This window comes from Peromyscus leucopus, chromosome 8a (assembly GCF_004664715.2).
Source record: "Peromyscus leucopus breed LL Stock chromosome 8a, UCI_PerLeu_2.1, whole genome shotgun sequence".
Lineage (NCBI taxonomy): Eukaryota > Metazoa > Chordata > Mammalia > Rodentia > Cricetidae > Peromyscus > Peromyscus leucopus.
This window is the reverse complement of record NC_051085.1, coordinates 57955563-57969432: the sequence shown is the minus strand read 5'-3', so window position 1 is coordinate 57969432 and position 13870 is coordinate 57955563. Positions and strand designations below refer to the sequence as shown.

General features: G+C 38.1%; 1 protein-coding gene across 1 annotated transcript in view; it reads right to left on the bottom strand.

Annotated features, from left to right (window-relative positions):
- Positions 1–3250, bottom strand: part of Lix1 (limb and CNS expressed 1) — a 50917-nt gene extending 47667 nt beyond the window's left edge. The window contains exon 1 of the mRNA XM_028866567.2: positions 2683–3250. Coding sequence (XP_028722400.1) covers positions 2683–2764 — 82 coding nt within the window. The 5' untranslated portion in view covers positions 2765–3250. The remainder of the gene's footprint in view (positions 1–2682) is intronic.
- Between the last annotated feature and the right edge of the window lie 10620 nt (positions 3251–13870).

The following is a 13870-nucleotide window of genomic DNA, read 5'->3' as shown; positions in this document are numbered from 1 at the left end:
ATTACAGAGATGCTCCTGTTGTGGAGAACAGTCTCATGCCAGCCTTCAGAAGCAAATTTCACATTGGGAGCCCACCTTATCCCAAACCTTTTTCATTTGAATGTCAACTAGGAAGTAAAGAAAAATGCTGTGGGATTCCTTTCCTTTTAAGAAAGAAAATAATACCTTTAAAAATATACAGCTATCGTAGATGAACAACATCTAAACTACAACAGACAACATATTGTAAAATGCCATCTGAAGGGCCTTCATGGCTCAGCAATGCATTCAACATTTATTTCCTTAAGTGAATGTAACTATTCCCACATGGAGCTGCCTCAGACTAGAAAACGCTCAGAGTGCTTTTCCTAATCAACTTGAAGAGAAAATTTACCAACTGTTGCTTGTTTGTAAGCAAATGAAAAGCCAGCCAAGGGTGGTGAATAACTCAGGGAGCCATTTTTTTTTTTTTTTTTTTTTTGCTCTCCATACTGTGTGTCCAGAGAGTGAAGAAAATAGCACTTTGCATTCATAGAACAGGAGTTTAGAAACAACCTGATGTTGTTGGTTTTATATATATGCTCGTTTGTTCAGTTTGGTTGGGTTTTATAATTTTTTGAAGTCCCCTTTCATCTTCCAAGAAAGCAAGGAAGTAATTCTACTTAAATAATTAGCAGTGATATGTTGAAGTGCACAGCCCTCCCCCCTGGCAGAGACTGGATGGATCATGGCAGAGGAGGAGCCTGGAGTGAGTTAGGAGAACAGGAGACTTTTCAGAACTTGCTTGTTAGGCTGGTGAGAGTTTTTTTGTTGTTTTGTTTTGTTTTTTCCCCTGCTAGCAGGAGTGTAGTAGCAGCAACTTATGGGTGTGCCAAAGAAATAAGGTTCACGAGAGTCAGATTTTGACATAGACAGCAACCAAAGTTGCCAAGGTGTGTCTTGGTTCCCAAACAGACATCTAAAGTCCTGACTCAGAAAGTAAACTCATTTCTACCCTTCCACAAAGATTAGTAGTGACATTTGCCATTTAGTCATTTTATTCCCAGGTTAGATAAGCCAGAAGGGAAAGGACCGGCATTCTAACATTCATACTCACTAAGTGAGACAAACAGCTGCAAGTGGCGGTTCATTTCAGGGGAAGTCGGCAATGAAAAATGCCAGCTTTAGGATTTTTTTTCTTGTTGTTGCCGTTAATGAATGAAATATATGAAATGTGACACATTTCTTCCATATGAAAGAATTTCTGTGTGGATTATAATGGTCTCAAAAAAAAAAAACCCAGAAAAAAAACAACAGCATTCTTGCAAAAAATTTGGTGACAGACAGTATGCAATTGGAAGAAATTAGTTCAGCTTAAAACCTGGACCATGCAGCCTCACTTTTCCCCCATTTCTTTTTACTGCCTCTAAGCTCCAAATTCTAGATGTAAGTCCTTGCAATTTATCCAAAACTTTGGACATGCCAAAGCCTTCACTAAGAATTGAATGCATTGTAGGAGACATTCTTTCCCTCTCTTTCACTGAGGAAAACATAACAAGCCAGAATAGACTCCAGGCTAGCCTTGAGGATGGAGTGATTTTTATTATTTCTAACATAGCTATTGACAAATACTTGAAGGCAATATTAAAAAAAATAAGAAAGAAAATAGCTTTCATTTTATGCCTTAGAGGACAGATTGGTAACAATTTAATTTCCAAGAGGGAAATTTTATAGAATAATGTGGCCCAATGTTTCTCTTTCTTCATCACACATATGAGAAATATAAGCTACAGGGACATCTGGAGAGGACCGTTATTCACTAATCAGAAGGCAAAATCCAAACCACTGATACTTTCATGGAGACAAACATCACTAGAGTCACAAGCTGTAACGTATTGCAGGCTAAAAAACATTCCATATGCATTTTCACCTTTTGGGCAGTTCCAAAGCACAATTCTATTTCAGAAGCCCTTTGTAATCTGACACCCACTGTAGATAAGATACACTGTGAAGACAGTCTGTTTTGCAGCAGCGAGAAATCAAATTGGTTCCAGAAGTGAAGTTATATGACAAATGGTTTAATAGTATTGCTGGAACTGGAAAGCTTGACTGAATTATTTTTCATAATCATTTTAGAAAAAGATTTAAAAATAACTTTGCCATGCCATGTGGGGTGGGGGTGGGGATGTAAGTGAAGTTAAAGGCATCTCATTTTATTGGCTTTATAATTTGTTATTAAAATTTAGGACCTCAGTGGTGATTTATCATTAAATTTTGTTAGCTACAAATATTTTTAGATAAAAACAGTACTTGATTCAATGTGACTAGTTACGTTATGGAAGATCAAATAGATTAACAACTAGAGATGCTTTTTTTTAAAATTATCATTTCCAAGTTATTTTTAGTTTTCATCAAGTTCCAGTCAGCTTTGTGTTATTTAAAAAGCATCTGGAAAAGTTCATTAAGACTTGGCAGGTTTTAGAGTTTAAAAACGGAGTCTTCTACACAGTAGTGTCTTGGCAAAATAACCCAGAGCCTCATGGATGTAGGTAAAATGAAATCATTCTCCTGGCTGAAGTCGGGAACAATTTAAATATCGCTTAGCCCACAGCACTCGACTACAAAGATCTAGCAGAAATCATAGTTAAATAGGATGTGACTAGACACTCAGAACTATTTTCTAAAAAGTCAGAAAAAATATGATTTTTCTCCTTCAATACTTACAGTCTTTGAAGACCAAAGCTGGGTCTCTGTGAGGCAAGGTTTGGGCAATGATGTGCCTTAGAGATTCCAAGGTTCTGTCCATCTCGAGTCTGCCTGTGCAAGCCTCCTGCACAGTGTCCTCATGCCTGAATTCTTGCAGCTCTGGACTGAATTTGTGCAGTTCATTGATGCACTGGATTACCAAAGAATCCCTTTTAACATCTGCCAATCAGACATTTCCCAGAATCTAAAGACCCTCAGGGCCCTCCTCTCAGGCTTACTTATCTTTGTTGTATTCTGAGCTAATTAGCCTGAAAGGCTGGCTGACAGGCTGGTCCCCACTGCTTCCTCCTGTTAAACACACCCACCTACAGGCTGGCTGGGGAAGCTCACTAATCACGGGAACAGATTTCCTCTCAACCAGATTTTGCCTGGATCCTGTGCTGCCTGCCCATTTAGGCATTTCTTTTGCCCTTCCATCTTCAAATGCACTGCCCCAGGAATATAGACTCAAGAAGCATGTTTCTCAAAGCAATTTACTAAATACAAAGGAGAGGCTCCTTGAGACTGCCATCATTGTATAACCACTATAACCAACATAATCTAAATTCCTCTTTGCAAAAAGGGGTACTATAAATATTATGATTGGAATTATATGATGCTTTATATATGCATTCAGAATCCTTTCCCCAGTGACAGTCACTTCTGGTGAGCAGTACCAAGCAAAACCTGGTGAGCTATTTTATAGCTTGCATGACCACACTTCTTTTTCTATTAGCCCCCAAGACGAATCATTCCTAAGACTGACTTTAATTAATCGTGATATCATTCACTCATAATAATTCATTCTGTTAAAAATCTCAGGGTGAGGGTCTGGAAAAATGGCTCAGTGTGTAATGACCCTTTTTGTAAGTGCAAGAGGACTTGAGTTCAAACTCTCAGCACCTATGTAAAATCCAGGCATGGCTACATGTACAGGTAACACTAGTGTAGGGAAGCTGAGACAGGTGGATCCCAGGACCTGTCTACCAGTCAATTTGGCAGAAATAGGGAGTTTCCTATTTACAGAAACACACTGTTTCAATAAAATAAGGTGAAGAGTGACAGAGGAAGACATGTAGCATTATCCTCTGGCATGTACCTGCATGTACATCTGAGAATATACCAGATACCACCACCACCACCACCACCACCACCACCACCACCAACAACAACAACAACAGCAACAATATCACCACCACCAACAACAACAAAAACAGAAACAAGTGACAAGAATTTCTGGAGAGCAAGAGCAAAAAGTAATACCTTTAAAAGAATATAAAAAGTCAATAAAAGAACTCAATCAGATTTTTTCTATGATCTCTACAACATCCATAAGTAAAATAATATTTTGACAAGAGACAAACATGTCATGTGATCACATTGCAATAATAATACCAGAAATAAAAGGACTGATTTTAATGTCTGTAAGTGATTAGTTGTTGAGGAGCTTTGGAAGACTTCGCTTTAAGTCTTCTTTTCCCTGACTGCCTGTGTAAGTCTTTTACATAGCACTCACTACAGATTGTTTTCTAATGTACCTTCCAATTTTCACATTCCATTATTATGAAACTAGTCCTTTAAAGACTGTGTATAAAGTGCCTTTCATGTGATAATTTCTTCAGCTAGTTATAGAAGGGTGGGCTTAATAAAAGAAAAAAGGAAAAGTATAGCAGTAATTAATTGTTATTATAATTATATAATAACTATTTCCTGGCAAGTTCCTACAGGAAATATAGGCCACCCAAAGAAAAAATTCAAGGTTGTTCCATGGACAAAAAGATTAAATGAAATGACACATAGATCTCTATATACTTCATATGTATGCTTGAACTTAACACAAAGAGACTTACTTTGGGTCACAAAGTATACTTTATATGGCCTGCACTAAATTGTGAGCAAGTGCATGCATGTGAGTGTACGTGTGTGTGTTGCTGAAGATCAAACCCAGAAATGTGTACAGGCTAAACAAGCAATCTATCATTGAGCAACAACTTTAGGCTAGGAAAATATTAGTTACTGTAGTCCAAGAGTCCAAAATTTATTTTTTATTTGGAGGAAAGAAATTCCTAATTTCAGAAATAAACTGGGTGACTGGTGGTTGAAAAATAACCCTGCTACCCTGAGATTACACACGTGGTATGAGTGAATGCAAGTGTTTTGAGAGTAACATAGTATTGGAAACCAAGACAATTAACATTCTCATTATAGAACCAGGACAAATAATATGGGTTTCCCAAAGGAGTGACAGGGATAATAGGAAACAGAAAAGTTAGAAATGATTCATGCCTGGATTTCGATTAGTAAATAAGCTTTTGCTGTAGATCTAAATTGAATGTAATAATTCTTTAAAATATTTTATTTGTTTATTTTATGTGTATGGGTGTTTTACTGCATACATGTCTTTGCACCACATGTGTACCTGGTGCCTGTGGATGCTGGGACCTAAACCTGGATACTCTGGAGAAGCAGGCAGTGCTCTGGATGAGTGGCCAGTGATCTCTTAAGACTCAAATTCTAATCTTAAAAATAGCATAGTAGAAGGAACAATAAATGTGGGCTCAATAAGGCCTAGGAGTGTATTTTTGTCATCTAACTGTGAAAAGCCATTTACATTTCTCATTCATAAAATCAAGGAGTTATTCTGAATGCTCCATTATGTTCTTAACACTTAGGATTCTATGGTTATAAATAAACACAAATATCTGCAGAGATTTCCTAGATGTCTAGAAAATCATACATTCATTTGACAAATGCTAGACTGATATTCAGAAAGTCACTCTAGTCTCAGTCAACCTAACCATTCATCTGTAGGAGACACACAAATCAATATGATGAATTAAAAGATGCTCACTTGCCAGTGCCACATAGGAATTTGTAAGAAAACTATGAGCATCAAAACAAAATTTCCATGTTCAAAGAAACATTATAGTCTTTAATGATTCACATTTCATTCAATGAAAACAGTAATTTCAATAAAGGCAGATTACATATCACAGCATCATTTCCTCATTAAGTCCAACCTTTCAATAAAAGTTTTCCATCGCCTCTGATTACACATCTCTCTTTGAATACCCATAGCATTTCTTAGGTCAAACTGCTGTTATTAGCAGTCTACTATGTGGTTTCTTACTTTACTTTGATGTAAATAGCAACTGATGGAGATGGAAGGGGCAGAGAAACATTGAGTGACCAGTCTATTTTAACAGGGATTCACAGCCTTCACTGTGAGCATTGCCTACCTGAAGGTTATGCCAAAGGCACAATTAAAATATGGAAACGAGATAAGAGACTACAGCAAAGAAAATGATGCTCTAACAAGCTCTGTGAAAGCAATAACTTAAAGGATGAGAAACGGCATTTAATTGACATGCTCAGTGATGGAAACTCAGCCCCCAATGATAAAAGAGGGCGCTTCAGTGAAACAATGAACATTCCAGGCTTCTGGGGTCTGGGGCAGATGATAATGTAGGGATTGGGATGGGGGACTGGACACAAAGAACATGAGGAACAACTTTGCTGTTAAGGAAAGCTCATATTCCTCGTCCTAATAGCAAGCTTATAGTTGGATAATAACTCTTCATACATTTATGAATATGGTATGGGGGTGGAAGCCACCAGTTGTAATTTAGGAAACACTAAATGTTCCAACCAGTCACTATTAGTTAAAAATGGAAAAGTAACTTCTCCTTGTTCCAAGTGTGCTGTACTCTGGAGAACGTGACCAACTTGTCAAGGCAGGGAGTTGGACTGTTGGTCAGGATGCAGAGACTCAGTGTAAAGAAAAACTTCAGTCCATGGCATGCCAGCTCCAAAGAATAGGCCTGTAGTCATAGCCTCAACTGGCTACATTTATATTATACATATAAAACATATCATTATTTATAAAATATCATTTTTGTGTGTGAGAGAGTACAAGAGCAAGATGAGTGTGAGGGTGCACATGCCCTGGAGCACATGTGGAGATTGGAGACCAGAGGAGTTTATGGGGTTGGATCGCTCCTTTACAGAGATTCTGCTGGTCCATCTCAGATAGCCAGGTTTGCAGGCCAAACACATTTATTCAGTGAGACATTTCAGTGGCCACTGTGGTGATATTTTATTTGTATGTTAATAAATAAAGCATGCCTGGAGATCAAGGGGGAAAAGGCCAGCCATTTTTAAGTAAACATAGAAGTCAGGCAGTGGTAGCACACACCCTTAATCTGATTACTTGGCAGACAAGGACTCTCCGTGTTCAAGGACACACTAGGGGACAGCCAATCGTGGTGACTCACCCCTTTTAATCCCAGTACCAACCATAGAGACCTGGAGGTCTGTACAGACAGGCAGTGACAAGGAAATGAAGTAGCTGGGCTAAGAGCCAATGAGAAGACAGAACAGCAAGGCAATAAAGGCACAGGTTAGACAGGAAGTAGCTCACCTTTTGGTAGCTGCAGAGCTGGAGAGGTAAGGTTGGTGGCTGTCACTCTTTCCCTGATCTCTAAGGCTTTCACCCCTGTATTTAACTCCATGTTTTTTATTTAATAAGACCGTTTAGAAAATTGGCTACAGGCCACTGAATTTTATTTTTGGTTTCTAACAAATCAGATGACTGAGGGAGGGAAGGAGAACCCTGAGTGAGAACTGGGATGATTATCTTCTCTGAAATAATTTTTCACTTACCTGCTTATGCCTTGATGCTGAAAAGTTTATGACAAAATAGATGAAATCAAGAAGAATTAAAGGCATGGGGTTAAGATGTTAAAACAGAGAATGAACGGTTTACAGAAATGGACAGATTCCAGTGAAGATGTGCAGTGTGAGCTGGAAGGGTGACATGGGAAACTAGCGAGAGTCAAAGTCATGATCAACATTGTTTCCCAGGAAGGCGGGAGGGAAAGAAGAGGAAGAATCAGAAGTTAGCTTTGTTGAGGTTTAGTGTCAGCTTTGCTTCACTTCAGTGAGAAAGGCCAGGAGAAGGGATGAGTGGCTGCTGAGCACCAACTTTAATAACTAAAAGAAGTGAGAGGACTTCTCAGAGTTTAGTTATTGTTTGTTGGGAGGAGACCGATGAGATGTTTGTATAAAGGCATTTATGAGTGACAGCTGCAAAAATAATTACTGACACTTTCTACAAACAAAAGTTCAAAAACACAAGCAACATGGTGGAATTTCACTCCAGACTTTTCATCCATGGACACTTTGACTACATTAGGAAACTGTCAATAAGAAGCAATCTGTTGAACCACATGATAAACACAGAAATAATGAACATCCTGTCTGCAGAGTAAGAGGGTGGACATTTCTTCATTTTATAGAAAAATATTTTTAAAAAGCAGTTACAAACTGTCCTTTATCCTTGCTAGGGATATCTGAGTTCACACTCATAGTCAGAAAACACAATAAAAATAAAGTTTTCACCTATCAGAGCCCCTTGGTGAATATATTTGGGGTTCCTGCATGGGCATATGCGTTCTTCTAGTCTTATATGACCAGTTGTCCAGCCCTATCTTAGAATTTGATCTCCAAGAGAAGCACAGTTTATTCTTTAAGAAATACTTTACAGGTCAATAATATGAGGGAAGATTTTGCTCACAGGTTAACAGTTTTTATATAAACTTGGAATTGTTTAAAGCTGGAAGAATTTGGCTGTTCCATTTTATAAGATTGGAGATAATGATGTCAAGCCATTTGGTCATTAGGTATGTGTCCGTGAAAACTGAACTGATACTTTAATGGTGCCTGGCTGGCTTCCAGAACAATTCATGTTTTGAAAAGGATAGTTTAAAATTTTTGGTTTATGGAGTAGATTTTGCCAATGGCTTTTATTACAATATTTTCTTTCAAAGTTTATCTAATTATTAGTTCCTGTCCTTCCATTTCTCTCAAACTTCCCCTCCAGAATTGGGATTTATACAGTTAGTTGTTTGAAAAAAATTGACACAAGGTGTGGCTATGGAGTGATAAGCTTGGTCTGTAAAGAGGCTACTGAACTCCATCAGTCTTTGAGCCATTTCTCAAATGAACAGGATGGGGGTGGGAAGGTCTTCCACAAAGAGTGCTGGGGGCTGAGACACTTTTTTAAAAATCATGTTTCTAGAGGTATGGTTGTGCAGAATGCTTAAATTTTGCAAAAATAATGTGTAATTTTAAATAAATACATATACACTAGGAGAAAAAGTATTAGGTTAAAACAAACAGAGAATGTTTATGTTGGTTAGAAATGACTTAAGTATGAGATTAGTTGATGTTGCCAGGTTTCAGTAACCAGTAATTTCACAGCTCCATCTATTTTAGATGAAGTTTCCTGTAAAGGTTGCATCATCAGTAGATGCTTAATTGAGCTCCAGCTACTTACAGATATGCTTACATTAAGATAAAAGCATCATGCCCTTCCATTTCATACTGTGAACTATAATTTCCACTTACTTCCTATGCTGTTGTGACCAGAGTACTGCACTTAGCAAGCATTCTGCTGACAAAAAAACTATGCCCTTTCAAACTTTGTTTAAGGAGGAATGGGAAACTGCATACAAAGTTGTAAACAGGAGAAAGTCCAAAGTAATAAATTCTTCTGTTCCTCTAAAAATACCTGGGTAACCTTGAGCTCAGGGAGAAAGTGCTCCCTCCCATGCCCCTCTTCCCCAGATTCTGAGAATGTTCTCATGGAGGACTTTTATCTATGGAGATGGGATTTTCTTGGACATGTAATGAGAGGAAAGGCTTTGTTTAATAAAAAAAAAAAAAAAGTGAGGTATGGCAGGATAGACATCAAAATCTGGTTGTGCAGACTGTCTTCTTGCACTTCTTAGTGCCTATAAGGTAAGACAAGTGTGGTGCCCAGTGACTCTACAAAGACCCCCCCCCCCCAATCAGGTACAAGCTTCAAACCACCCCAAATGCAGCGGTCCTGCAGTTCACCTTTTTATTATTCATCAGTTCTTGCCATCAAGCCTCTCACAACCTCACTCATTCTGTGACTTCAGGCAAGAAAGTCAGCAATTAAAGATGTTTGCTTACAGCTACAATTAAAATGAGGTCATAATCTCTGTAACTCTGGTATGAGAGAATAGACCCTGTTCCACAGTGTTTCTGCCTTGTAAATTTCAGTCCTGATTTCTTTCAAATTATTCTTAACATTCACAAGTGTCCCTGAGACTCACCTAGTCCTCTTTAAAATCAAGTTACTGTGCTGTTCAAACTTAGTTGTTTTTCACTGGTGCATCATTTTCCATTCACAGAAGTCATCTATGACTTGGTCCCTTTCAACTATAGCACAGTAATCACACTACACTTCTGTCTTCCAAATTTTCTGCATGACTTCCTCTTTGCATACTGTCTTTTTCAGTCTATCTATTCAACCAAATCTCCCTTCAGCAGATTGCCTCCCCCAGTTAATGCTGGCCTCCCCCTCAGACTTCTTTAAAATTTATTCATCAGCATCAGTTTGGTACCAGGCTCTTAAGTAGAATCTTCCTTCTGTTGTAAGGTTGGTTTGGTAGTCTTATTTTTCCAAATCCAGGTGAGGTGATCAGCCAATTACAAATTGTAACTTAAGACACCCATGTATCTTTCCCTGGTAACTTTACACTATCATGCTTTTGGAAAAAGGATGTAGGAAAAATATACTTTTTTAAAACCTGTTAAAATAGGACAAACAGTAGGATTATAGAGGTTTTATTTTATTTTATTTTTTTAATTTTTAAGGAAGGTGTATATATTGTGATAATCACACCAAGCAGCACATTTATATTATGAAGTATACTTTAAGGAATTACATTGACACTAATTTGATTTTGTTATGTAATTGTGTGTGGTGTGTGCACATGTGCATACACTCACTCATGCATGCATGTGTAGAAGCTAGAAATCAACATTGTCTTCCTCTATTCCTCTTCACCTTATTCAGAGTTTCTCTTAATGAAATGGAAGCTTGCTGTTTTGGTGAAACTGACTGGCCAGCCTGTCCCAGGGATCCATCTACTTTTGAATCCTCACCATCTCAGCACTGGAATTAGAGATGTACATACAGCATGTGCTTTTCTCTACATGGGTGCTAAGGATCGAAAATTAGGTCTTTATGCCTGACAGCAAGCACTTTACCCAACACACTACCTCCTCCTTCTATAGAATGTTGTTAACAATTTGACATATTGTAATGACATTACTATCTACAATTCACAGTATTAAGGCAAAAGACTTAAATGTATGACACCAAGTATCTTTGCAAATGCTAGTTTTCTAAGTTCCCTGGGCTTTGGAGCTGTTTCCCATATTCTTGGTTATCACACAACGGTGAGGTCCATTGGCTACAATAATTTTTAACCTCCAACTCTTATTCAGTTGCATTAAGATGGTGCTTCATACAGTAAAGACAAATTCAGATAAGGCCTAATGCACTATTGAGAGGTGCTCTGAGGGACAAATGACTTGTGTAGTAAGCCTCTGCCCACCCTGGAAGTGGCTGGCAAACCTGGAGATAGCATTAGAGAGATTAATTGGGTATCTGTTTGTCAGAAAATTCACCAAGTACTTGGCAAAAAGAATAGTTATTTTAAGCTACACTAACCCTGTGATTAGTATGCTCTAAACATCCTATGATTCTGGACCATGATCAAAGTCATCTATCTGGAGCGAGAGAGATGGCTCAGCAGTTAAGAACACTTGACTGCTCTTCCAATGGTCTCGAGTTCAATTCCTAGCAACCACATGGTGGCTCACAACCATCTGTAATGGAATCAGATTTCTTCACATACATAAAATACATGAATAAATAAACCTTGAAAAGAAAGCCATTTATCTGCATGCTGAATAGATCAGTGGCTACCAATACCAGGTTAGTACAAATAAATATAAGCCACATGTTGTATGGAAAAAGCTTGTTTAAAGGGAACAAAGTGAACCACTCAAGAAACTGAAAAGCAAAGCTTCTGTCAGACATATTTTGGTGGGTGTGGGTTTGGGTGGGTTCTGAACCTAGGGATTCAACTATGCTAACTTGGTCTGAGCTGTGGTAATACTAGAAAGGATCACAGCTTAAGTATAAATGAAATAGGAAAGATGGTTGGTCTAGTGAATTTTTACTTTAAGCTTTTTTTTTTTTTTTTCAAGACAGGGCTTCTCTGAGTAGCCCTGGCTGTCATGGAACACACTCTGTAGACCAGGCTGGCCTCAAACTCTAAAATCCATTTGCCATGTGCCACCATGTCTGGCATTTTTTTTTTTTTTTTGAGACAGGGCCTTTCTACTTAACTCTAGCTGTTGTGGGCCTTAGTAGACCAGGCTACCTCCTGAGTGCTTGGGATTAAAGGCAGGCACCACTACCCTGGTTCTTTGTAAGGGTTTGCATGTGTACATATACTAAGTATCACAAAAGTAAGTAAAAAAAATACTCTATCACCAAGTTACATCATCCCTAGTCCTTTTTACAAATATTTACAAAAATTCTTTAATCCAGTCTTCATAACTCTATGATAGACATTATGTTCCTATTTTACAAATCAAAAGAATGAACTGAAAGGCTACAGAAGGTACTTGTTGCAAAGATCTAAAACTAGAAACTCTAGACTGTCCCCCACCTGTGTTGTGAATCAAACAAGGTCTTGCACATCCTGATCCCCCAGGAATATTTAAACTCTCAACATACAGATTTAATGCATTAGAAATAGGTTTAGTTTTGCTTTTTAATTGTTGACTATGGATATTTTGAAACACATAGGTTAGAACTTGTCTGGAGGGCTGAAGAGATGGCTCAGAGGTTGAGAGCACTGAGTGTTCTTCCAGAGGACCTGGGTTCAGTTCCCGGCATCCACATTGCAACTCACAACTGTTTATAACTCCAAGACCTGACACCCCTCACACAGACATACATGCAGACAAAACACCAATGCACATAAAATAAAAATAAATTAAAAAAAGGACTTGAGCTGGGTGGTGGTGGTGGTGGTGGTGGCGGTGGTGGCGGTGGCGGCGGCGGCGGCAGGGCACGCCTTTAATCCCAGCACTCAGGAGGCAGAGCCAAGCGGATCTCTGTGAGTTCAAGGCCAGTCTGGGCTACCAAGTGTGTTCCAAGAAAGGAGCAAAGCTGCACAGAGAAGCCCTATCTTGAAAAACCAAAAAAAAAAAAAAAAAAAAAAAAAAAAAACTTGTCTGGAAAGATACCCCTCTCCTCCAAATCTTAAAAACAACAAAAAAGAAATCTCTTGCAATCAGATCTTAAGTTTCTAAATAAAACAACCCCCCCCAAATCCAAATCCCTTATCACTTAGTAGTAAAGCTTTAATAGCTTCCACGAATCTTTGTCCAATTAGGTTGAAACCTGTTTCTGATTTGAATTTGTTTGGTAGGTCATCTGAAATTCTAGACTATGAAGGGTAAGAACCATGTAAATCTGTCTTCTAATGTTCTTTATCAATAGGAATGAGCTTTGTATGTAGTAGGTGCTCGTCAACTCAGCCAATGGAGTAAAGCCAAGATGAGGTCATACACTTTTATTCCCAATTTGCTTTCAACACTCTGGATATAAGAAAATGTATTCCAAAATAAACATTCTGTGGTCTTATTAAGCTGTCCTCAACATTAGTTTATGTTATAAAAATACTTTGGCAGAGTATAAAAACTGAGTACCTCAGCTTAAAGAAATAACTAAAATTTAAATTAGGGCTATGTCAACACTTCCAAAATAAGTCTAACTTTCAAAGAAACCATATCTGATATATTCTTATAATCCAAATATTTAAATGAAATTAGATAATGATAAATTGCAAATAGCCAGAATTAATTTCACTTATGTAAAAGGTAATATGATGTCTTTATCATGGAAAAGCATCTATTTATTGTCTTATCTGTTAGGTCACTGTTGGCAGACATTGCCATCTGGTGGCCATTTCTTGCTGAAGAGGTTCTTCACTACTGGTTCTGTTCAGGGAAGCTGAAGGGACCTACACTCATCTCCATCTTACTGAATTAGATCGTGATTAGGAATGGACCATGGTTTATATTTTCTTTCCTGTACTAAGTACTGGTTAATATTGAGGTAGGAACACACTCTGGAGTCATAGATACAAGAAAATGAGAAAGAGCATTTCACTCTTCATTTCTTCCCATTCTCCCACTTCTGCTCAAACTTGAGGAAAAGCCAACAACTCTTAAAAATCCTGGTAGGATTATCTTGTTTCCTTCCCCATGA